General features: G+C 42.2%; 1 protein-coding gene across 1 annotated transcript in view; it reads right to left on the reverse strand.

Annotated features, from left to right (window-relative positions):
* The window catches only part of LOC119031964 (CXADR-like membrane protein), a 76137-nt gene extending 64542 nt beyond the window's left edge, over window positions 1-11595 (reverse strand). The window contains exon 1 of the mRNA XM_037120820.1: window positions 10916-11595. Coding sequence (XP_036976715.1) covers window positions 10916-10949 — 34 coding nt within the window. The 5' untranslated portion in view covers window positions 10950-11595. The remainder of the gene's footprint in view (window positions 1-10915) is intronic.
* Between the last annotated feature and the right edge of the window lie 12938 nt (window positions 11596-24533).

The raw sequence follows: 24533 nt of genomic DNA on the forward strand, positions 1-24533 counted from the left end.
CTCTTTTCTTCTTCCTCAAAGACCACTAAAACTGATCCTCTCTCGTGTTTTTCTGCTCTTGAAACTGAGGACACCCAGCCCAAGACCACTCTTCCTCCAGCCTGTGTAGCTGGACGCAAAGTTTACGGTGCCTCCTCAGATCTTGGCTGATTAGCTGGGCTTGCTGTAATAGATATTATTAATAGCTGCAAATGTTAGCTTCAGAAAAAGGCTAATGTGATTAGTCTTGTTGTGAGGCAGAAGACACATTTTTTTTCACATTCCATAATTAGACTAATCTTTCTCCAACCTGCCTTGTTAATCTTGCATATATACATTGATCAGCCACAACATTAAAACCACTGACAGGTGATGTGAATAACTTTGATCATCTCATCACAATGCAATTTTCTGCTGGGAAACCTTGAGTGTTGGCATTCATGTGATCTCAGGAACAGCTTGAGGAACACAATGGTGGGCCCATGGTCTTGACCAGGCCTCCAAATTCCCCAGATCCCAATCTGATAGAGCGTCTCTAAGACGTGCTGGAGCAGGTTTGATCCATGGAGGCTCAACCCCCCAACATACAGGACCCAGAGGATCCACAATAAAACATCCTGGATGTCCCACAGGATACCCTCAGAGGTCTTAAGTCCATTTCTTGACAGGTCAGAGCTGTTAAGGGGAACTTTCACAATACTAGGCTGGTGGTCATAATATAACTGATGTTAATAATCAAATGAACCCTGGTTCAGAATTGAACACATTGCAGGTGTACACATGTTTTCATAGACATGCACAAAATTTTTTCCAGCAGCAACCTCAACCACACAGACCAAGATAGTGCTCATAGTTCAAATCCAGAAATGCCAAACAAAAAGCATTCATATTAAATACAGTCATACAAAATAAAGGCACTTATATTGAAGAGCATTATAGTGTGTTTCTGGATGCTAGATGCTAAGTTTGCTTTCCAGGAATCCCACGGAGGTACATTCCATTTCACAGCACTTAGAGTTCAGCATATCACCAGGATGAATGAATGAATGAAATGAATGCTTTCAAGAGGAGGACACTCTCCACAGTGAATACCAAGGCAGAGTTGTCATGGTAAAGGCCATGTTTGTCAAATTTTATAGATCACACTCAGTGGCGTCCCATTTATGTGAAGGCAGCATGAAGCTGTGCTGCATAAAGCCATCAAGAAAATGTAACAGTCGCATTTTCTGTGAAAGTTATATCTGGTCCAGCCCATTGAGAAACATCGATCTAAACCCAAATGGCATTGGATGGAGTTAATTTTTTATGACCAATTATTACTATTATTTAGATGAACTACCAGTTGTTCAGCAGCAACTTTTTTTTGATCAATGCTATATTATTTTAGTATGATTTTATTGTGATTATAGCATTGATCAAGTTTTAGTTGAGATATCTATGAATGAGTTGTGCGGGATGCATTGCTGAAATGTCATTTTTTTTAATGTGTAACTTTCACGGTAGTCAACATTGATATTGCAGGGAAACTTGATGCACACTAGTCTTCCAATAATGGTCCTACATCATTAATGTTATTATTTACAATGGAGAGAATGATTACATTTGCACAGATTTTTTTTCTTTTTTTTTATTCGATTCGATGCGATTTTCAGAGGGACAGGCCCAGGAGGTTTCTCTTTTGCAGCCCTGCCCCTGGAGGTAGTATCAGAGGCAGGCCAGCGTCTGTGTGAATCGAAAAGCAGGAGGCGCAGATTAGGGCCTATATGAGATTCTTAAAATAAACTTATTTGAGAAAAATTCTGCAGTTCTACATGGAAAAGCCTCTGTCATCCTGTCTGTCCTAACTACTCTTCGTCCCATTTCTGCCCAAAAACGAATGACACGATTCACAGCAAAAAAATTTCACACTTCTTTTGGATCCACTGCTCCAGAGTGCAGTATGAAGTGACACACTGGTGCGGCTTCACCCCAACAGGTTTAAGCAGAATAAAAAACAACAAATAAATAAACAACAAATAAATAGAATTCATCTAAAAAGCCAGCCTAAAAAGGAAGGTCATAAGGATGTGTTCACCCACACATCCACTCACACACAGACACATTGATCTTAAACATCTCATTTTAATTCTACACATATGATATATCAAATCCTGAACCTGGATTATCGGGTGACAATGGACCATTGTTGTCTTTCCTCCAGCCACATGTCACAACAGATAAATCCAAGGTAATCACAGCAGAACTGAACTCAACTATGTTGTTTTTGTTAGGTAGAGTGGTGAAGAATAGACACGAGAGAGAGAGAGAGCTGGTGGCAAAAACACTGGCTGACATGAAGAGAAATAACATATGCATTAACAGAAAACATTTAGCAAAATCTTCAAGGAAATGTTCAGTTAGTCCCTGTGGTCAAAATTCTATTCAAGAAGCAAACTACATTAAAAGTGTGTTCTTTGGACAGAGATCATTTCTGAAATAGTGCTAAAATGCTGGATGGAGGTTGTTTTTCTTTGTAGAAGACCACCAGATCATGAACATCTGATACTATGTGAATATGTCAGTGCTTTAGAAGTTAACACAGCCTGCCAGGTGCAACATTAAAGCACTAGCCAGCACATTATGGAAGATGGGATACCGATTGGACAGGTTGTATTCTCCAGTTTAGGTCAGATCAGTCTTCTGAGACTTTGGAATGGGACAATCTGTGTTGACCTGTTTGACTTATTATGTCTGGAGATGCAAACTTCAAAGGAAGCAGACCTTAATCTTTGACATCTTTACCTATTTTTAGGGATATAGAGATTCATCTTGATCTGTTTCATATAAAACCAAGAAAACATTATGATTATGTCTATAGTCAGTCTGTGGGAGGGCTTTATTTCAGTCTAATGATTCACAGAGGACATTGGGTGCCATCTGTGAGCGAAACGAAGAAAAAATGAGGAAAACAAAGAGGGACTGCAGAGTGAGAGTATCAGAAAGTGTGGGAGCCCACTTTAGCAGAAGTGCTTCATCAGCATATCAGTTCCCCGACCTCAGCTTAATGGGTGACTTGATATCCTCAGCACACAGGGATCAATTCACTCTATTTGCTTTCCCTCCAGAGAAAATATGCGCTTCATTCCCGATACTTTCCAGCCAGAGCTTGTTAATGGCACACTCCTGCCTTCATAGCACTCACAAATCATTCATTGCTGCTGCAGTCTAAGCCTATTAATTATATCTGAAACACAACACAAACCAATTTAGGTGAATGCCTCAATACAGAATTTATTTGGTTATATAAGAGTTAGGCCCCTTGCGCCATTCCTTAAAGAGTTAAGTGAAGGGTTTTGCTGATTTTATTAGCTGTCACACACGCTCAGTCCCGGTTTCAACACTTCTATCCATCATTTACAGTGGATTTAATACAACATAAATTCATGTTTGCAGTTACAAAGACAACATTAGCTTTTGCATAGATGTCACAGTATATTTCATGATACACAGCTATGGTTTCAAGCTGTTTCTTCAGGAGTTAATGAACATTACTTTGAAAAGAACTTCTCAGACAGCAGACATGCCCTACAGCAGTGCTGTCAGATTGATCACATTTTGTTGATTTCCAGTGTCAGATTCAAAAACTCCGCATCAGTCAACCCTCCACACAGAACACGAATAAATAACTTTTACTGCAGTATTACTTACTGTCATTTACTTAATGCCAGATTGGTACTGACATGAATGCAGAATCTCATCTAAAGAAACACAACTGTCAAAACTGAACAAGGACACACACCATCCACAATCCTCATATGTTCCTGACTGTTCCACATTTATCCAGATGAGCATTAATGAGCAAGACAGTTGAGTTGGGAGCCACTGACATGATTGATGTATTTCATTAATGTCTTGAACTCACAAACAACTTCAACTACAGCAACTGTTATATTGTCAAGTACGCTGTATTAGCATAGTACTAAATCCAGTGATGGCTTGACATGAAAAAGAGACCTTCACTGAAGAAGACTTCGATATATTTGATATATACTTCTAAATGAGCAGTGTAAATATGATATTATATGATTATATGTATATGATATTAATATAGCAGAGAGTGAGTGGCTCATCATGGTTGCTTGGGCCTGACCAAATGGACATCCAGATAGAAGAGGACAATACACTTGATCTGTGTTTAGGAGCTGGTTAAACAGGAAGTCTGACTGCATGCAGTGATACCAGTGCTTTATTTAGCTTCCCTGTTAGTTTCGTCCAAACATCAAGATCAGACTCAGCTTGGATACACAGACAGGTATGATTTTAAGTTTTTTTAGAAAGATTTGACACTAGGACTGTTTTCAGTGCTGACCCAATATTTAACTAAAAGAGCAACCCAGTCTCCAGCAGAAATGTTGGCAGCTAACATTTCTACAAACTTTCTCTACAACAAACTACAAACAACGTATTTTTTTTGTTCAGTTTTATCTTGTGCTTATGGTCTGGTTAGGTTAAGGCACAAAAAACAGTTTTGACTAAAATACCTGTTTTGTTACCACAAAGATGCCAAGGTCTCCTTAAAAACACTGAGTGTCCACCTTCTTGCCTGTAAACCCCCACCACCCCCACAACACACACACACACACACACACACACACACACAAAAGAATTCTCCAGCCAAATTATGTGCAAGACTTACTAGGCAATCCCAAACTGCATGTTGAGAGGAATTAAAAACATTGAAGATAAATATTTGGGAAAAGATGGAGAACATCTGGTCTCCTTTACAGGAATCTGGCGTCATAATAAGACCTCTATCAACAGCCCACTGAAAAGGATGCTTCCTGGCCTCAAGTCAGATTTTTTAAGAGGCCATACCATGCTTTTTGGGTATTTCCCTTTCATTCGTGTAGATGGCTTTTTTTCGCATGTGACACCAAGTAACAAATTCCATAGTCCAGACCAAAGTGAGTCATAAGCCCTTTTCACACAGAGACGCCATTCTATCACTGCAGCAGCGCTTCGGCAAATTCTCTGCAGTACAGATGTGTGTAATTCACGCAGCAAGTCAGCTCCTAAAGATGCATGACGGTACACGTCACGATGATGATGTCTGTATGTTTTGTTTTTTTTTCCACCTGTCTATCTAAACATGTACCCGCTGACTGTTTATAATCATATGGATTCTCTTATAATGTGTTGTGGTTGAGATCGAGACCCACCAAATATCCTGGAAAGTGTCAAAGTTATGTGTTTCATTCTAAATTAAATGACTGCATAATCACCATCAGTTAACTGGATGCTGTCTGATCTGTCACTCGCAGGGACGGAGGCTGTTTTCTGGGGGAAAGTTCACTGAAGTCTCCCCCGGGAGGGCTGACTGTCTGATTTTTTATTTTTCAACACAAACACTTGGTGAGTTAAAAGTTTTTTGCCAGTGACAGACACTGTTTTTCGGGAAGAAATGTGATGAAGACTCGGTAGGACAGGTGGAAGGACAGATCCTTCTCCATGTATAACTGCGGTATTTTTTTCCTCATATAAGGTGCCAAAGACAGTCACAGTTACTACATTACTGTTGTTTGGTCATGTAACGTTGCTTTATGGAATATTTATCTTTATTTTGTTGAGTGAAGGCCCACGCGCCCACACTCTGCGCTGCCGGCTCATCATTCACACAAGTTTGGTTCGCCAGTGCTGCGCCTCTGATACTACCGGAGGGTGAGGAGAATTGGCACAGAATCCCTGCACTCTAAGGGCAGTGTGAATGGGGCTATACTCTCCGAGAGAAACACTGCTCCTGAATTGCATGCAATGCTCACTCATATAAATCCCCACCTCCACCTCCAGCTATAGAAGGGTCCTCCCCTCAGGTGACAGAACCATCCACCTCACTGTCTGCCTTTGTTATACAGAACTACAAGCATAGCAGCCACATAATCTGTTACTATCTGCAAGACCCAGTGTGTTAACTAGTTATGGTTATCATTACCTACTCTGGATGAGGTTGACGAGGACTGGGCTAAAACAGAGTACCTCACACAGAGGATGAATGAAGGTTCTCTAGCAATGGACAGTCTCAGACAAAAGGTTGATGCGAGACAAAATTATTAGAGTAGAAGTGCTGAGTATGGACAAGTAAAGCAGCACTATGTAGGACTGATGTAGACACTATTATGGTCTGGTATAAACTCAGCTTTTAATAGTGTTGCTCAAACATGATTCATTCTGACATTAAGAAGAAAAGAGATTTTGAAATATTAAAAGCATTTTGAGACTGCTGCCAACAAAGGACTGCGACTGATGTTTGACTGAATATCAGACAAATAATATCAAATAATAATCTCTTCCTTTTTTTCATCAGGTGTCCTCTGAGGCCTGTTTACACTGGATACACAAATAAACTGAAACCTCTTCATTAAAATTAGCAATTAGTGGAAGCTCCTCTAGGATCTGCCATGTTAGTAAGCATACACTCCAATAAAACGAATGCCTGAGGCTCTTCTGCTGCAACACAGCTGGTTTTATAAATAGCCACTGGCGTGTATGGATTGAATAGCTACTCACCGAAGTCTGTAGTTATACCTTAAGAAAGAAGGAGAGATGGTTTAGGTTGTTTGGATGAAAGGAGTGTGAGCAAGGAGAGAGGGAAAGAGGTGGTGAGTAGTGGGGGAAGATGTGCAGGGGGTGAGTGGAGAGAGACAACGTTGTCACAGTGATTTTTGTCAGCTGGCTGAAGGGGCGCTCAGTAAGGGGAAGTTCCCCCCTGCTGCTGCGCTCAGCTAATTAAAACTCACCCTTTATTAATGCCTGCACACACACACACACACACACACACACACAGTATCTAACCCCAATGACTTCCACGGTCCGCTGTCAGTGGAATCTGTATGCTACAGGTTGTACAGCGCCTGCGATATTACTATGGTAAGATTCAACGTAAATCAGCTGAGAACCTCTATCGTACCAAAATAAACCCAAACTGGCAAACTGAGGAGCTCAACAGCTCTCTGCTGTTCGCAGCATCATGCACAGTTGTGTTAGAGATGAACTTGATCACTGGATTCTGTCTGAGGATTCAGAAACAGCGGCTGAATCACTCAAAAAGACTTTGTATTCACTTTATATGTCTTGTGTCAAGAATACTAAGTCTTCAACATATTCAGAGTTTGTATTTAAAGATTAAACACTGCGACACTCACACCCACCTCATGTAAACACACTTGGTCTACTGCAGTCTGTCCAGGAAATATACAGTCCCTAACCTATGTAAGCTAGATTGTTGCTATGCTGCTATGTATTTGCAGCATCAGAGCAACATAGGCCATTGACTTGTGCAAATGAAAACTGGAACCAATAGCAACAGCTTTTCTTGCTCTATAAAGGATTATTCCAGTTGACTATTGGTTATGATATGTTATTGTAAGGTATGGTAAGTGCATACATGTGACAGTGTCACCAAGTAAGTGATAACCAAGCCAAATAAATTATAAATAAACAAATCAATAAAAAAGGATCCAGTCCCTCCTGTTTTGGTAGAACGGTGTCAAAGATGGAGATCTAGACCTGCACAAATTACACAAAGACTACCTGCATGGCTGGATACCAAAAGAGGGAAGTGAAATAAAAATGTTTTTTTGTAATTTGAATAAAACAACCTTTTAGCTTGTAAGATCATCAGCCTTTATACTCTGGTTGGGTCAGACCACCTTGGCCATTTGGACTTTTAGCCTTGTGATAGGCGGCTTTCAAATGTCTAGCAGTTGTGATGTGGTTAGTGGTTCTGTGGATTGGTTCATATTTTCAAACACTTGTTTGAACAACTCTTTGTTTCAAGCCTTTTCACCACTGAAAGTCTTTGTATCTTTTAAGATCTCAAACAAAAAAGAGAGAACGATCAGATGAAGTACATACATGGTTATTAGGTGCTGATATTTTCCAATAGAATCAAAGGTTTACACCACTGTTTTCCATCTGATAAAAAATTAGTTCAGATGGACTTTTCTGACTGAGCTGCTTACATGAGGCATTAATTCTGAGTATTCTGATTATTACTGAAATATTAGGGTCCATTTAAACACAGCTACTGTGCTTTCTGAATCCACATTATTGTCATGTCAGACTGTTGCTGACTTGACAATAAAATGAGGGACACCTGAGCTACGCTGCTAGCACACTCTCAGGCCCAAGGTGAACCTGGACTGATGCAAATTAGAGATGACATATGCATCAGAGAGATAGATCGGAGGAGTGAAGTCCATGGACAATCTGGCCTCTCATTCCAAAGAACAACAACAAACCTAAAGCTATCTACCTATTTGAGAATCTTGACTGTCGAAGTCACCTATGAGACAACACTGTGGAGGACGAATGACGAGAGAAAAAGGAAAGAGAGAGGCATGAAGGGGAGACGAGAGAGGGCAGCTGCCAGAGATTTGAGGCCAGAGTGCTGCAAGATGTCAGATCGTAACCTCTGGCACTGAAGATGTCTGTCATCTCCACACTTGACAGATCCTTTGGCCTGCCGCTGGTGATCTCCACTCTATATATAGAGACAACGGGAGAGTTACAGCTTAACTCATTGTTTGTGTGATCAACTGGGTTAAGGCCCCTGACATACAGTGAATGTCAGGTGACACAGAAGGCTCAGGCTCCAGATGATTTTTCCGGATATTAATATGCAGGACAGTGGGCACAAAAAAAAAAATAGTATAAGGAGGGTCACATGGAAATAGATTGTGAGGAGAAAAGGAACAGGCTGAAGGAAACAAATCCAAAAGAAGTGCCAAGAGTCTCAGAAGAAGGATTCTAGAGTCTCATTAACTCATCATCCACTTTAATCTCGCAGTAGTTATTCATCGCCTCTGACAATTAGAACATCTCTTCATTTTAATCAGTCTACTTTAACTGTTTACAGCGTGAAGGCTACATGCAAAATGTACTGAGAAAAACCCTCTCCACTCTATGATACCGGCCTATTACCTGTACTCTACTACCTTTATTTTCAAGGCAAGCTAGCTGTTGGATTAGAATAGCTTTCAGCAAAGCATGCCTCAGAAACCTGTGTGTGTGAAACTATATATCTGTCTTGAGGTGAATTGCAACAAAGACAGCACTGCACACAATGCAGACCACCCTCAAATATGTTGGCAGCTCATGAATATGTCGACCTTAGCGAAGACACTCTCAGAAAAAATGCAAGTTTTTTCATCCCGACCCAAACTAACTGTGGCTTCATCAGATTTACTCATCTGCATTTCATTTGTAGCAAAATCAAGGACAAGTTTTCAACTGCAGAGTGGAGGGGGCAGTGCCACGAGGAGGAACATGCTGCTTTTGCCATGGCCTGTCGAACTCACTCCCATAATGCAACTAATGAAAGCCTCCATCACCCCACGGACAACTGGACTGATTGTGATGTCATGGCCCAGTGCTGCTGCGATGGCTGAACACGAGGATGGGATGTGCTAATATGTGTCTGATGCATGCTTACTAACACACACACACGCACACACACACACACTTGGTTTATTTTTGTATTAATGTGCATTTCACAGTGGATCAAGTCATGATGTGTTTTTTCCAGAAAGTAAACAAGAATGTGAAACTCTGCAGAGCCGTGAAACAGTATCACCCAGGGTATTAACAATAATTCTATTTCCTTTGCACCAAACTCAAAATATGCATATGCAAACGGACATCAAAGACCTGAGGAACATTTTTGTAATTTAGGTTTGGCCACCACAAGCCATCAATCCACCACAACATCTCCCCAAAATGAGATGGCGCATAATTCAGGATTCAAATGCATTCTTTTTCTTTTCTTGTTTTGCCCTGGAACAGCATGACTGAAAATGAAAAGTGAGAGAAACAGTGGAAAGAGAAACACAGGACGGGTGAAGAGGAGAGAGAACAACTTCAGATAAAAAAAATCGAGAAGAGCTAAGTGCCTGATATAGAAAAGGTGTCTTTGACAGCCAGAATTATTTACTGGAGCTAAAAGTGCATTTTTGTGCTTAAGAGCTGACAGTGCTACAATATTATGGCTCAGTTGTTTGTAGAATGCAGTCAAACATGCAACAAATCCAGGATAAGATGATCTGAGACTGGCGGTGCAGCTCTAGGCTGGGCATCAGTGTAACATGACGGACACGAGTCTTGGTTCCAGGGTTTTCCAGATAGAGGACACTTACTAGTGTGCAGGATGAGGAACACTGCAGGAGCACTGCGGCTATCGCATTAGTGATAGAATGCCTTAAAACAGTTCTGAGGCAGATCAAACTAAACTCTACAAACTCTCCTGCTAGGTTTTTTTTAAATTATCTTTTTTTACAAGCCTTTGACTTAAAGAAGTGAAATAGAAAACAACGTCCTTGAACGTAATGCCGTTAACTCAGAAGGCACAGGGCTACCTCCAGCTGTTACAGTGAGGGCAACAATGTGACAATACTTATCACTGCATTCAACATCTACCACGTTATTAGCCATCATGGCTTGGATTACAGCAAGATTTGTTAGGAATTCGAGCACATTTCTATGGTTTGGTAATAAAAAATTTAAAAAACTAGTAATGCGTACTGCACTATCTCTACAGTGATTTGTATAGATGCTGTGCTGCTCACTGATGACCTTTGTATAGCACAAACACTGACATAAGTAGAATATAATATGTTTATATGTTTTTTCTTTATATGTATGTGATAGTAATAATAATGTATACTCTATCAGTTGGAGTCTTGGGCTCCTCTTATTGTTCATGGCAATGTATGTTCCATGTTTCTTCAACACTGCTGTATTCATACATGCTTCTACACAGTGAGAGTGACCCTACTGTATTCAGTGGTATCATCATGTCCCCCACCACCACGCGCGCGCGCATACACGCGCGCGCGCACACATATACACCTCCTCATAGTCTTCTTCAGCATAAAATCTAGCCGGGAACATGCAATGAACTTACCCAAGAAGAGTGCGATGAGAGGAGGAACAGGCATCACGGCACCGGGCAAGGGCAAATCCCAGCAGCAGAGGAGAGAGGATGTGGAGGGTCTCTGTAGCTCACTGGATCCACTTACAGTAACTACAGTGTCCCGACGGAGGAGGAAAGAAAAGCGCGTGTCTCCCGCAGCACAGCGCAGCGCAGCGCAGCACAGCACAGACTACACCGTCAGCATCCTCGACCGTTCAGTCAGTCAGTCAGTCAGTCAGTCAGTCAGTCAGTCAACATCTCCCGCACTCCTCTGAACCCAGCTAAGACACTTCTCCTTCAGCTCGCGCTCAGCTCGCGTGCGGGGTGTTTCCCTGAAGTGCACGCGTCCACACGCAGCCTCCGTGTACGTCCTGCCTGCGCTCCACTGCATAGACTCAGAGGAGGAGGTGCAGCAAAGGTGTGCGTTGGCAGCCGGTGAGAGGGGGACCTCGACAGCTGACATGGGCGTATACCGAGCCGGTGCTCCTCTGTTCTGCCTCTCTCTTCCTTTCACGGTGCAGTGGTATGAAGCAGTGCCACAATATGTGACATTAACTGGAGGGGTCGGCGGGTCGATCCCCGCCCCTGAAGTCTGCGTGTCCTGCGTGTCCTTGGGCGAGATACTGAACCCAAAGTGCGTCCTAAAGCTCTTCCACCAGTGTGTGTGTGTGTGTGTGTGTGTGCGTGGGTGTGCGCGTATGTTTGTGTGTGTGTGCGTGCTGACTCGTGTTGTAAAGAGCATTGAGTGATCCCTAGGATGAGAAAAGCACTGTATAAAAACAATTTCATTTCAATAACAATAAAATAAAAAATCGTTACGTCGGGAATCAAGCTTTTATTCTGATTTTGGGGCTTGTCACTTGTGTTTAATCGTCCCTGTGTCAGGCAGGACCTGTACTATGAAGCTGATAGAGAAGTTTCATATGAATTAAAGGCATAAACTAGGACAGCGAGAAAGAATGCATATTATAATCTTGATGAAGAATCCTAAATTAATTGCAGTTATGATATAAAAACCTAAACCTAAACACAACACTTTGGGAAGACAGACATTAAGAACAAACAAGAGAAACAGGGGGACAAGACAAATGGCACATGGCCTTTTGGCAAATTGTGAGCATGATGAAAGAAAGAAAAAAAGAAAGAAAGAAAGAAAGGAAGAAAGAAAGAAAGAAAGAAAGAATTTGAACCTTTACTCTGACATTAGGTCTAATTGTGTCTCTTGTCTCTGTTTTAATGAATTAAATGGTAAATTCAATACAATAATAAACATGTGGAATGTCAGAGCATCAGTGGCTGTAAATTGAGATGAAATTTCCAAATGATGATTATGCCGACAATGATGTGCCGACAATGACTGACTCTATCATTAAAAGTTCATCAACAATGACCCCTGGGGGCATTTCTTTATCAGTTCCACAGCATGTGTTTTGTCTTTGACAGCTTACTGAAATCCTGCTGCGACATCATTAGTAACAGCAGACATATTACTAACATGGGGCATATTATTAATTTAAGAGAATCCACTAGAAAATTTATGAAAAAATGTTAAAGTATAACCTATATAGATAATAAAAGGACCCATAAGAGTAATCAGAAACAGCATTCACCAGTTGTGAGAGCAGATGGGGTAATTATTGCATACAGTCAGAACAAGGTTATGTGTCAAAATCATCTGTTGCTGAAAACAGTATGTAAAGAGATCAGATTTGTGGATGAAAATAAACTGAGCACCACGCACCATTCACTAAGGCAGTGTTTTTCATTAATGGTCCTGCACCCCCCCGCCCCCCAGCATGTTTTGGTGTCCTGGAGTCAGGACAGAGCATCACCAGCTGCACCTCATCTCAATAATCAAGACCTCTACCTATGCTCAGGCTGTCACATCCACTCTGCCACACCGTAGACTGCTACAGTCTTTGCTAAGCTTCAGCTCTTGTTGTATGTTCTTTGAGACTCATGTATTACATCTTTAGTTGGCGATTTTATTTTATTTTTTAAAGTGTTTCAAAATTCATATTTTGTTCATTTTCAGAGCAAAGTTCTACATTCTGTGTTGTAAGAATTTTAGAATGTGAGGCAGACCCTCCCGCTCCCCAAGTTGGCTGTCCTACTCTGATGCTTGTGTTGCAGGTGCTGGGAGTCGCTGGTGTGTGGAGGTGCTAGTCTGAGCTTGGCCTCCAGAACTATGCCATTTCTTGCTATATGCAAACAATGCAGATGCATAGGGTCTCTGAAGCCACTAGGGGACCCCCAAGGTGAAAGTTCAGCCTTAGTATATTTGGTGAGAATTAAATATATATGTAAAATATATATGTATATCTGTAGATATATAGATACATATATACACTCTACTGCCAAAAGTATTCGCTCACCTGCTTTGACTCACATATGAATTTAAGTGACATGCCATTCTTAATCCATAGTATGGCGTTGGTCCACCGTTTGCAGCTATAACAGCTTCAACTCTTCTGGGAAGGCTTCCCACAAGGTTTAGGAGTGTGTTTATGGGGATTTTTGACCATTCTTCCAGAAGCGCATTTGTGAGGTCATACACCGATGTTGGACGAGAAGGCCTGGCTCTCAGTCTCTGCTCTAATTCATCCCAAAGATGTTCTATCGGGTTGAGGTCAGGACTCTGTGCAGGCCAGTCAGGTTCATCCTCACCAAACTCTCTCATCCATGTCTTTATGGACCTTGCTTTGTACCTGTGGCCATGAAAGTGATTGGAACACCTGATTTCAATTATTTGCATGGGTGACTGAATACTTTTGGCAATATAGTGTATATACATGTATACTATGTATACTATGTTCGATAAGTCTCTCTTTCTCTCGATAGATAGATAGATAGATAGATAGATAGATAGATAGATAGATAGATAGATAGATAGATAGATAGATAGATAGATAGATAGATAGATAGATAGATGGGAGGATTTCTCAGCACCGCTAGATCAGCAAGCAGCAGGTGTTTTGAGTTTGTTATGAGTTTGTCACACCACAGAAACATGTGTCATTGACCACTGAGCCAAATTTGAATGATTAAAAAAAATCTCTAAGTATATAAAATTAGGTCTCAAAATCATTGAAAAACAAGCACTTCTCTCTGCTGTGAAATGCTGGGGACGTGTCGGTTAGAGGCGCTGGAACCACGCCCACGCGCAGGAGGGAAGCCTCTTCTGTGTACTTACTTTCCGTACTTCTTTCATACAGTTGCTTTTCAGATAGTTACTGTATTACCTAAAGCTCCCCAGTGACTCCATCTGCCCAATTTTTATCAGTTGTGAGGGATAAAACCAGCTGTGGAGTAGCTTTAGTTATGAAATAACTGAATCACATATGCTGCATGTGCACAGAAAATGATAACTCACAAATTGACTCCATCTGAGCTAGCTGCTCCTGTCACTCTCCCGGTGGCTGGCACATAATGCCGGTGGCCATGATGGTGGCACCCGCTGTCGGCGCGACGGAGAGGGTCGGTGGCGGGCACATATTGACAGTGGCCGTGATGGTGGCACCTGCTGTCAGTGGGACAGAGAGGGTCGGCGGCGGGCACATATTGCCAGTGGCCGTGATGGAAGCACCCACTGTCGGTGTGACGGAGAGGGCCGGCGGCGGGCACATGTTGCCGGTGGCCGTGATGCTGGCAGACGCTGTCAGTGTGACGGAGAGGGTCGGCGGTGGGCATATATTGCCAGTGGCTGTGATGGAAGCACCCACTGTCGGTGCGACGGAGAGGGCCGGCGGCGGGCACATGTTGCCGGTGGCCATGATGGAAGCACCCACTGTCGGTGCGACGGAGAGGGCCGGCGGCGGGCACATGTTGCCGGTGGCCATGATGGAAGCACCCACTGTCGGCGTGACACAGGGGGTTGACAGTGGGCACATATTGCCAGTGGCCTTGATGGAAGTAGCTCCTCTTGACAAAATTGATCCACTGTTTCCTTATGTTGTAGTCCATACTAAACTTAAATAAGCTAACGGCACCATTATTCTGCACACTGTGGCATCCAGGAAAGATGCACGAGCGACGTGGAGGAGACATGACTGGTTAGCTGACTGGCTGACTGGTTAGCTAGATGCAAGCTATCGTAAGAGATGCTATCCGATACTGGAGAGCGAGCAGAAAACCACTGATGCTAATGTGCGCTGAACGTATTTATACTGTTTCCACAGCAGGGTGGGGTTTATGCTAATCATAGCCGCATTACGTAATGTGGCTATGATTTCTGACCCGCCCATTAAATCCTGAACACAGAAATTTTGAAACACAGTTTGTGAACCTAGCTCCACAACTGAATTCTAAATGGTTGAAAGGCTTTTTACATGTTTTAAAGAAATACATTTATGACCTATTTCATGTGTTTAGGAGAAAATGGCTGAATTTGCTTTACACAGACTTTAAGGAGTGTAGTGTGGTTCAGGCCGAGAACCTCTCAAGATGCCTCAAAACTTCCGTTTGGTTGCTGACTTGAGTTGCAAACACATGCACAGATTTGACCTCAGGGTCACCAACTAACAGCTCCGAAGAAGGTTTGAGCATAGGGAGCAACTCTTGCTCCAGAAGGACCCGATAACCAGCCTGATGACGTATAATATCTATAGGACCAAGACCCCTGGAGGTGAGGTCTGCAGGATTTTGTGTTGTATCAACGTAGCGCCAGTCATTTGGAGCTGAACTCTATTTGCAACAAACACATGAAATCTTCATGCTTCATTGTTTATGTATGAAGACATGATCTGAGAGTCTGTCCACAAGTACTCTTTATCAGTTTCCATCTGAAGTTCTTCCTTTAACGAAGCACTCATTCTGGCTGAAGTCACTGCAGCTGAGAGTTCTCTAATCTTGGGATGCGTGCTATCTTTGCAAGTGCAACCCATGCCTTTGCCATGACCGGACTACAATGGATCTCATTCTGATTGCTTTTGTACCTCAGGCAAGAGCAAGAACCACATCTGGTGGTGCTTGCATCAGAAAAATGATGCAATTCAATACTCACAACCTTCCCAAAAGTTTCAGGGTGGTAACATCAGGGAAAAGTGATATCCTTTGATGCATGAAGGCCATTTTTCCACTCTTCCCACTGTGAACGTAACTGCTCAGGAACTGGATCGTCCCATCCAATGCCTTTGTGGCACAGCTCCTAAAGAATCTGCTTTCCACTTAGGGTGATGGAGGCAATAAAGCCAAGTGGGTCATACATGGAGATGGCTTAGGAAAGGCCACTGAGGTGCTGTAGCTTTTGTTGGGATGTGGGACTTGTCAACTGGGATGAAGTTACATGTGTAAGCGTGCTGAATTTTTACGTATGATTCAGCCTGAAGACTTCAAACTTGAAGACCACTGGCTATTTTGCTGGTTGTGTTTGTGTCTTGTGCTTACCTTCAGCTGGACGGGATGAGTACTTACATTTAACTCTGAAATTAAGATTTCCAAAATGAAGTTGAAGTCACTTTGTGTATTGAGAAGTGTGTAGGTAAGCATTTCTCTATGGGGCTCTGTTGCTGAGGACACCAAGACTGAAACAATGCTGGATGTACCAGAGACATTTTGTGTCAAAGCATGGGACATGGCTATATGGACCTAACTATCAACATGATCTCCTGAGGCAGTAGGTCTTGTGTTTCCCTAGTGCAAACAGGTGGGATGACACTGACCATAGGTGTCACAGGTGTGTCGCTTTCTACAATCCTTGCTGCCATGGCCTTTCCTAAGGCATCCAAAGCACAGATGATGTTCAAATACAAAGGCTCTTTTCTTGTCCATTGGCTTTGCTGCAAAGTATGGACATTTAGCAACTCCATGTACTTCATTTTTGCAAAATAAACAAGGTGGCTACGGCTTTTCTTGTGTCACCAGGTTGAAGTCTTCTAATTGAGTACTTGTGTTCAATATTTTAGCTCTCTTTGGAAATGTCCATCTGTTGTTTTCATATTAATCAAAAAAGGGGAGGCAATGGGATTACACGCAATTCAGGCTCCTCTTTTCATGAAAGCTTGGGTAATTACCAGATTGATCTGGCTCCTCAACAACAATCCAACTCCATCTACGCACCATCCACTCAGGCAGCTTCTTCAGATGTTTGTGCTTTTCTTCACAGTCATTGGGAATCGATAGACCTTCAATAGCTTCTGCATAGCCTTGGAGAAAATCTGCAAACTCTCTCAGTGATTTGGGATCATTAGCGATTATTTCGCGCCATTTCATCAATCTCTCTTTGAAGGCTCTTTGAACAATGAATGGACTTCCACACCTGTCATCCAAAGCCCAAGCTCTCTGATATGCATCCTCTGAGTTCCGATGGAAAAACCCATCCACCGCCTTACGTATCTCCTGCCAGATAACTTTTCAAATAAAACATTTTCTCACTTACTGGGAGAGGCTTCTGGTCAATCAAGACCTTTACAGGTCCTATATTATACTGATTTTCATCAATTTCACACAGCTGTCAGAGGTCCAACAACACTGTATTTTATACACTGTACAGTTTTTATATGCATTGTCCCAAACCCATGGTCCTAAATTTCAGCTGTCTAAAAGTCACTCAAGTGAGCTCTACTGACAGCAGGCTGTTTCTGTGCCTGCACCATTAAATGCTAATGAGCTCCATCTGTCAACGCCTACTTGCCTGCTACAGGCCCCTCTCTGGGAGTCGATGGCGCTTATGCTAGCGGTAGCATGCGCTAACATTATGGCGGATGCATATATATGTATCGCTATGGCTCACTGAGATGCTTTCGTTCAACCATACCAGTTTGGCCCAGAATCGGACCCAGAAAGAGAGGCTTCTGAAGAAGTACAGACTCTGTGGCTGCGGCAGGACGTTTCAGAATTGTTGGTATGTCTAAATACTGTTTGTTTGTTAGTTTGTTAATATGTGTTGTTACAGTTACTACCATGTAGCTAATGGCTAACAGCTAGCGAAAGCTGTGTTTGTCTCCAACACAATCTCCAAACTTGTGGACACTGTTCGCATCGTCTCTGTCTCCAGTCTGCACGTTTCAAGCCAGATGTGAGAGGATGCTGGCGTGAATATTGCTGCTTCTCAATCCGTGACAAAACAGCTTTCCTCTGTTGAAAGAAGAAAGCCAAGTTGTCTTTACAAGCTCTGAGGTTGTGCTACTATCTTTGAAGTCTGCACACCTGAAGAATTGGCTCCGTGGACTCACTTTTCTCCGCTGATCAGCTGTTAGCCTCAACGATCAGCTGTTAGCATAGCAACGCTAACTTATAAGCAGACATACTCAATGCTCTGTGGACTGTCCATCGCTGCTCCACTGGTCCTCCCTCCACCACAACCTCTGGGTTGTTCACCGCTGCTGGCATAAAGTCTTTACTTTAGCTCGTACGCCTTTGGCAGTTGATTTCCAAGTTTCATAGGCTTTGCAGAATGTCCTTTACTTCTTCTTTGCTTCCTGGTTTTGAAGCTCTTGCAGCTTTGTGTTAAAGTTTGCTCCCATAAACTGGACCTTATTTGTTTAGCCTCTAGGGTATTCTTTATTTCCTCAGCAGATGCTAACAGCGGCCTATGAGACATACAGTATGAAGTGTTCTGGTTGGGATGCCTATACGGGAGGCTGAAGTGGCAGCTCTGATCCTGAAGGAGTGTCCGGAGTAGTTATCAGGTAAAATACCAGACAACGAGAGCACGTGGCGAAAGTGATTGTGGAACCAGAATCAAGTAGCCACTTGTCTGGATTCGGAGATGAAGAGAGGATCCGTCATTGTTATGCTCTGAGATTTGCGGAATTGCAAGTTAGCGAGGGTTTCGAAAGGATTCATTGGTGATTGGACCTTGAAGAGGAAGACGGGTGTAGGCGAACCAGATTGATTGGTTTTAGTTCGATTTAAATAGAATACCATGGTGTTGTCTGAAAAGTGAGACAAGTCTGAAATGCATGCATGGTGGCTTGAGTCGAAGTGAATGGTTGAGGTGGTGAATTCGGAGAATCTGAGGAACCCGAAAAAAGCAAGCAAGAACATGGCTTCCAGGGTTCGGGCAACTTGAGGAGTGCGATACCCAGAACGGATGGTGTGGAGGCAGATTAACGGCAAGTAAGCAGCAAGAGGAAGACGGCAAGGGCTTTTGGTTGGCTCTTGACGTAGGTGTCCTTTCAGAAGGGAAGTTATCTGGGGATGGCTGGAGGCCAGGCCCTAACTGCCGGTTATTAGCTTGGAAAAGGAGCTGATACTGCCAAGGTAAGCTTTGATGGTGGGTGTTTTAATTGTTGTGATGGAATGGATGTAAGTGATGAAAGAAGTCAAGGTGATGAGATCGACTGACGGCTAGGTTATGTTTTATGGTCATGGAAGTAATGGAAGCTTTTCCAATCTGTCCAGTAGGAAGAGAGGGTTGAGTGTGATAGGCTGTTGATGATGGAGCTCTGGGAGTCACCAATCAGGGGTATTAGTGCAGGATTTACAAGTTGAATGTCAGTGCTGAATATGGAGGAACTGGAGTTGGGAAGGTATCTGCGTGAGGTGCCAAGCTTCTGAACTTCTGAAACGTGAAACAGGCAAGAGAGTCAGCAATGATGTTGGCGTAACCGGGAATGTGAGCTGCGTGGAGAACATATTGGTGTGTAATGGAGTGCCAGATTAGGCATCATGTGAATGGCATGATGGATGAGGCGTTGGAGCGTCCTTTGTTAATTATATCTACGACTGCAAGGTTGTCTGAGTATATGAGGATGGACTTGCGGGACCATTCATGTCCCCACAGGATAGCAGCAGCTAGTATGGAGTAGATTTCGAAGACTGCAGAGGAAGCAACCGAGCATTCATCTGAGAGCTCTGGGGGCCATTCTGCTGCAAACCATCTTCCATTGTAGAAACCCCCAAAACTGACAGAAGGAGCAGCATTGGTGTACAAATGGATGTTGTGCGGGTGAGTCAGTTGGTCGTCGTAAAAGAGAGTGATTCCATTCCAATTTGTGAGAAGACTGAGCCATAGACGGAGTTTGGCATGGCTTGAGCTATCCAGGGAGATGGAAGCTTTTCGAGTGAAGCCTGGAACTTGTTTGTGTTGAGGGTGATTCAGAGAAACTCGAGGGATGTGGAGAGGCCCTCTGTTTTCTCTGCAGACAATGGAAAGATAGATGATGATGATGCGTTTCTTTCCGCAGTATTTCCTGGTTGCAATTCTGAGGGGGCTGATGTGGAAGTTAGGAAATGGAGGACGGGTGAACGGTCCGATCATGAAACCTTCCTTAACTTCCTTAGCAAGCACGCGGTTGACTGACTCTGGCTCAGTTATGGCCTACTGAAGATTTTTTATTTTGAAAGAGATGGATGGTTGTGTGGAAAGTCCGGGGTGGAAACTTTCTTCAAATCCACTGATAAGAAACTGAACAAAAGCTGGATCAGGGTGGTTACGAAGTGCCTCTGCTAAAACTGCAATGTTAATGGGTGTTAATAAGCGCTCACCTAGCTTCAGCGAGGTAGGGTTGTATGGGCATGCAGGGCCGGCATGGCCCCCGCCACATATAGAGCAGACATGGAGAAAGCTGCACTGGGACATGGTACACCGAGTATTGTTGAAGTTGTTGCAGATCGAAAGACCTCCTTGGTGCATGATGGGCCTGCCTTTCTTATCTATGCCATTGGTTGCAGGAAAGATGACAGAAGGGGCAGATGACACCTGTTTTGGAGGTATGGGTGCTGGTGGAACTGCCGTTGACAGACGAGAAAAGGCTGAAGCTCTTGTTCGGTTTTGATGCAGCTCAGTGTTGGTGGGGATGGAGCAGCAAGAGGCTGGGTGGGATGGGGTGCCACAAAGGGAGCATGTTAGGGCTGCACAGGCGGTGAAGATACAACAGTAAATTTCTTTGTTGAGAGTGCCCCAGTATGTGGCCTCATTGAACTGTGTAAGGCAGGCTGCAGCTTTGGAGGCGAAGTGTGTATGGTATTGGTAGAAACCATTAACACCAGAACAGAGGGTCAGCTTGAGAGCGATGGACAAGTAATCATCCCATACCCATATTCATACCCATATTTATTATATATATTTAAAATCTGTATATAAACATTTATTTACTGTCCATTCTTGCACTATATCTTGTAAATATGTATATACTTCGATTCTATTTTCTTTCCTTTTTAAATTATATTGTCTATTTTGTATTGTCTATTTTGCTATTGTTCTTGTTCTTGTAATATTCTGAAGCTGCTATGACAAAAAAAAGTCCCCATGTGCGGGACATTAAATGATTGCTGAAAATCCTGATGGGAGCTGGAGGGTCCTGAAATCCATCTGGGTGCTCCCTCTGCAGTGGCGTGATGACGAGAGTGATGACATCACCCGGAAGAGAGCTGGTGTTGATGGAACAAGCTGACGTGAGTGTTTGAGGGTGTTCTGAGGGTTTCTAAGGCTTGCTAAGGCCAGATATGAATGGTTGTTAAGCCATCTGGGGAGAGTAATTAATGAGTAAGTAATGTCTTAGGCCACCTCTTCTGTTCAAAGATTGTCGTTCCAGTTTGACATAGATGAATTCCTTTACTCATCTTTCAAACCATCTGTCTTCTCTGGCCAAGATGCTTATGTTGTTGTCCTCAAAGGAATGATTTTTCTCCTTCAAATGTAAGTGGACAACAGAGTCTTTCCACTTATGACATTGTCCACATCACTATCACAACAATACAAAAGCAACATCATGAGGCCTTCATTGTGATTTCTGGAGACTTCAATCACGCTTCACTAGACTCTGCCCCCTCTGACTTTGTCAGTTTATAAATTGTTCCACCAGAAAAAACACAACAGTTGTCCCTCAGCATGCCAATGTGAGAGCAAATCAGCTCAACTTCTTCTTCAACATTCCTGCTCTTGCTGCTGAAGCCTGCCAAGCTACCACCCCATGACCCCCAACCTGATGTCTGCCTTGTTCTCACATCACTATCACTTCAGATCAGGTTAGAGGACAGCTGGTGAGCCTCCATCCTTGCAAGACAACTGGCCTGGACAGGGTGTGTGATGGGAGCCCCATCAGCATCTCAAACTGAGTCCACAAACATAAGGGGTCTGTGTAGTTATACTGTATGTTGTTAATACATTAATGGAAACCGTTCAGCTTTACATTGTTTTTTCTGATTTGTTTGACCAGATTTCTGATCAGATTTGACACCTTCACTAGCATGGCTTACATCTGCTTATATAAGGGTCCACAAGTCCCAGCACCATCAAAGCAGAGTCAGCACTTTAACCTCACAGGCATAGTTTCATTCCAGTTTATGTACATGAATAAGGAGCCAAAGCCACAAACATGTATCTCTGTTCATCACCAATGACTGTTCAGTAGGTTCCCAATGAATACCAACCTTGATTTGATAGATAGAACACGCCTGGTCAGGTCAAACATTAATACTGACTCTTTTCTTGCGGCAAATAACAAAGAAAAAAGGCGTCTACATGATCAAATGTGGGTTGAAAATCCTCCTGAAATAGCAGGGAGCTGAACAAAGACAGGCTCATTAAAAATGTATCAAGGGTAGAACAGCCCCTGTGTTTCTTCTTGCTCAGGGATTCTTCATGGCTCAATAAAGGCTGAGAACATTATCATCACACCCAACCTTGCCTTTCATTCTCTACTTCATTACCACTATTGTTTCTAACTCCTTGGGGGATGAATTTTGCCAACTACTTTCTTTCATATCCAATACTATACACCCAACAAGCCCTAAACAAACATAAAGAAAGAAACCAACCACTTGCAACTGCTCTATTAAAATCCATGCTTTACACATGTATGTCTACCATACTAGCTGGATTATACTGTACTAATGGCATAACATAACTGAAAATGTTCAAACATGTCATCAACCTCTAATTTAGCTTTACTCAGCTTCGAATATGAGATATGCAAAAACATTTTGATATTTATCACTGATGATTAGTGTGCATTAACACAATAGTGTTGAAGCTGTGATTTTATAACAACTGCTGTCAAATGTCATCAGTTTGCTCCCGTGGGTTTGAGTTGGCACATGTCAATAATTAATTAGACAAGCTCTAGAAATCTTCCCAAAAGCACATCTTAAGGTAGTCTACATTTGCTATGTGGTTCAGACACTCCTCTTTTAACATTTTGTTTGTTTTTGTTTAGTCCTGTAACCTACTATGCAAACTGCACTGGATGCAAAATGATTCTGCTCATCTGCCTGTATGGTTTTGGCCAGCAAAACTCAAAGATTTTAAATTAATGGTTTAGATTTTCATTACATAAATATGAACTTGATGATGTTTGATGTGGAAATATTACTGTGAAATAAATATTTAAATGGCACTGACTTCAATTCAATACCCTGGTAAAACTTTCACAAAAGACATACTTTAAATATAAATTATTAATTGCAACTAAATGCTTCACTAGGTCTCGATCACCAAATGGGTTTATTAATATGTATAATATAAACAATATCACAACTGTCTGTCACCGTACAAACTCAGATACTAAAATATCATTGCACTGGCCCATATTCACATTTAGCAATGATGTTAAATGTGTGAGGCTTCCTCACCTTTTCCAAAAATATCTGTTTTTGCCCATCCACACTGAAAACAGCATTTCAGAATAACTTAATTCTGAAAGGAGTGTTGGCAGTGATCTAAAACAATGTTTACATGTGTACAAAATGCCAATATGCATAGAAACGCATGTTCTTTGTTCAAAAAACACCAACTGACATGAGGACAGGGCCCAAGACTATAGATGCATACGTTTTATACATTATTTAACTTGATTTGATTTGTTAATTCCTAATGTCAGGATATTTTGTAGCCATCTTTGTGTTAACAAAACCAGGTATTTTAAGACAAAAATATATATTTTCCTAACCCCAAGCAAGTGTTTTTTGTGCCTAAACCTAAGCAGACCTTAACCTTAACATTAAAACATAAAAACTGAAATGCAAAGAAATTTTAAACATAGCCCTATGATATGTTTTGTGGGCATGCTGGTAGTATCTGTATGAAACTTACAAACATATGAAATGTACAAATCTGAGATCCACTAGGGGTGTAAAGATTCACTGTTAGGAATCTCATGTCATTATATATGCAAGTATGTGGATATGCAGGCCCTTCATTGACATAAACTAGTGCACTGCCCGTAAGAAACATGTATTCCTAAATACATAAAATCTGAGTGGGAAAAAGTTTGATTTTTTCATGTGAAAACCACAAATATGTTTAATGAACCATTTTTATTACTTATAATGCAAATATAAATTGTTGTTTGCTAAATTTGTGCATCAGTTTCTGAAATTTACAAAGTTTTATGTAATTATTTACATCTAAATGCAGGTACTGCCTGCCCTACATTTAGCTGTCTCATCCTTGTTTTGACTCACACAAACACAAAAAAACGACTACACTACACAGTAAACCCACTATACCAAACACTACATAACACACTAACTATACACTCCAAACACGCTTAATGTCACAAATCTCTCAACTCTCAAAAATCGCTACCTATCACTGTCTCTCTCACTGTCACCGCTGCTGTCAATCTTTCGCGCCGTCCCTCCCACAACTCCCTCCTGTTCTTCAGCAACCAAATCACACGGTTTGCCATATAATTTTGTGATTGGTTGGTGAGGTGCCTTTTTC

The sequence above is a fragment of the Acanthopagrus latus genome, chromosome 13, assembly GCF_904848185.1.
Source record: "Acanthopagrus latus isolate v.2019 chromosome 13, fAcaLat1.1, whole genome shotgun sequence".
Lineage (NCBI taxonomy): Eukaryota > Metazoa > Chordata > Actinopteri > Spariformes > Sparidae > Acanthopagrus > Acanthopagrus latus.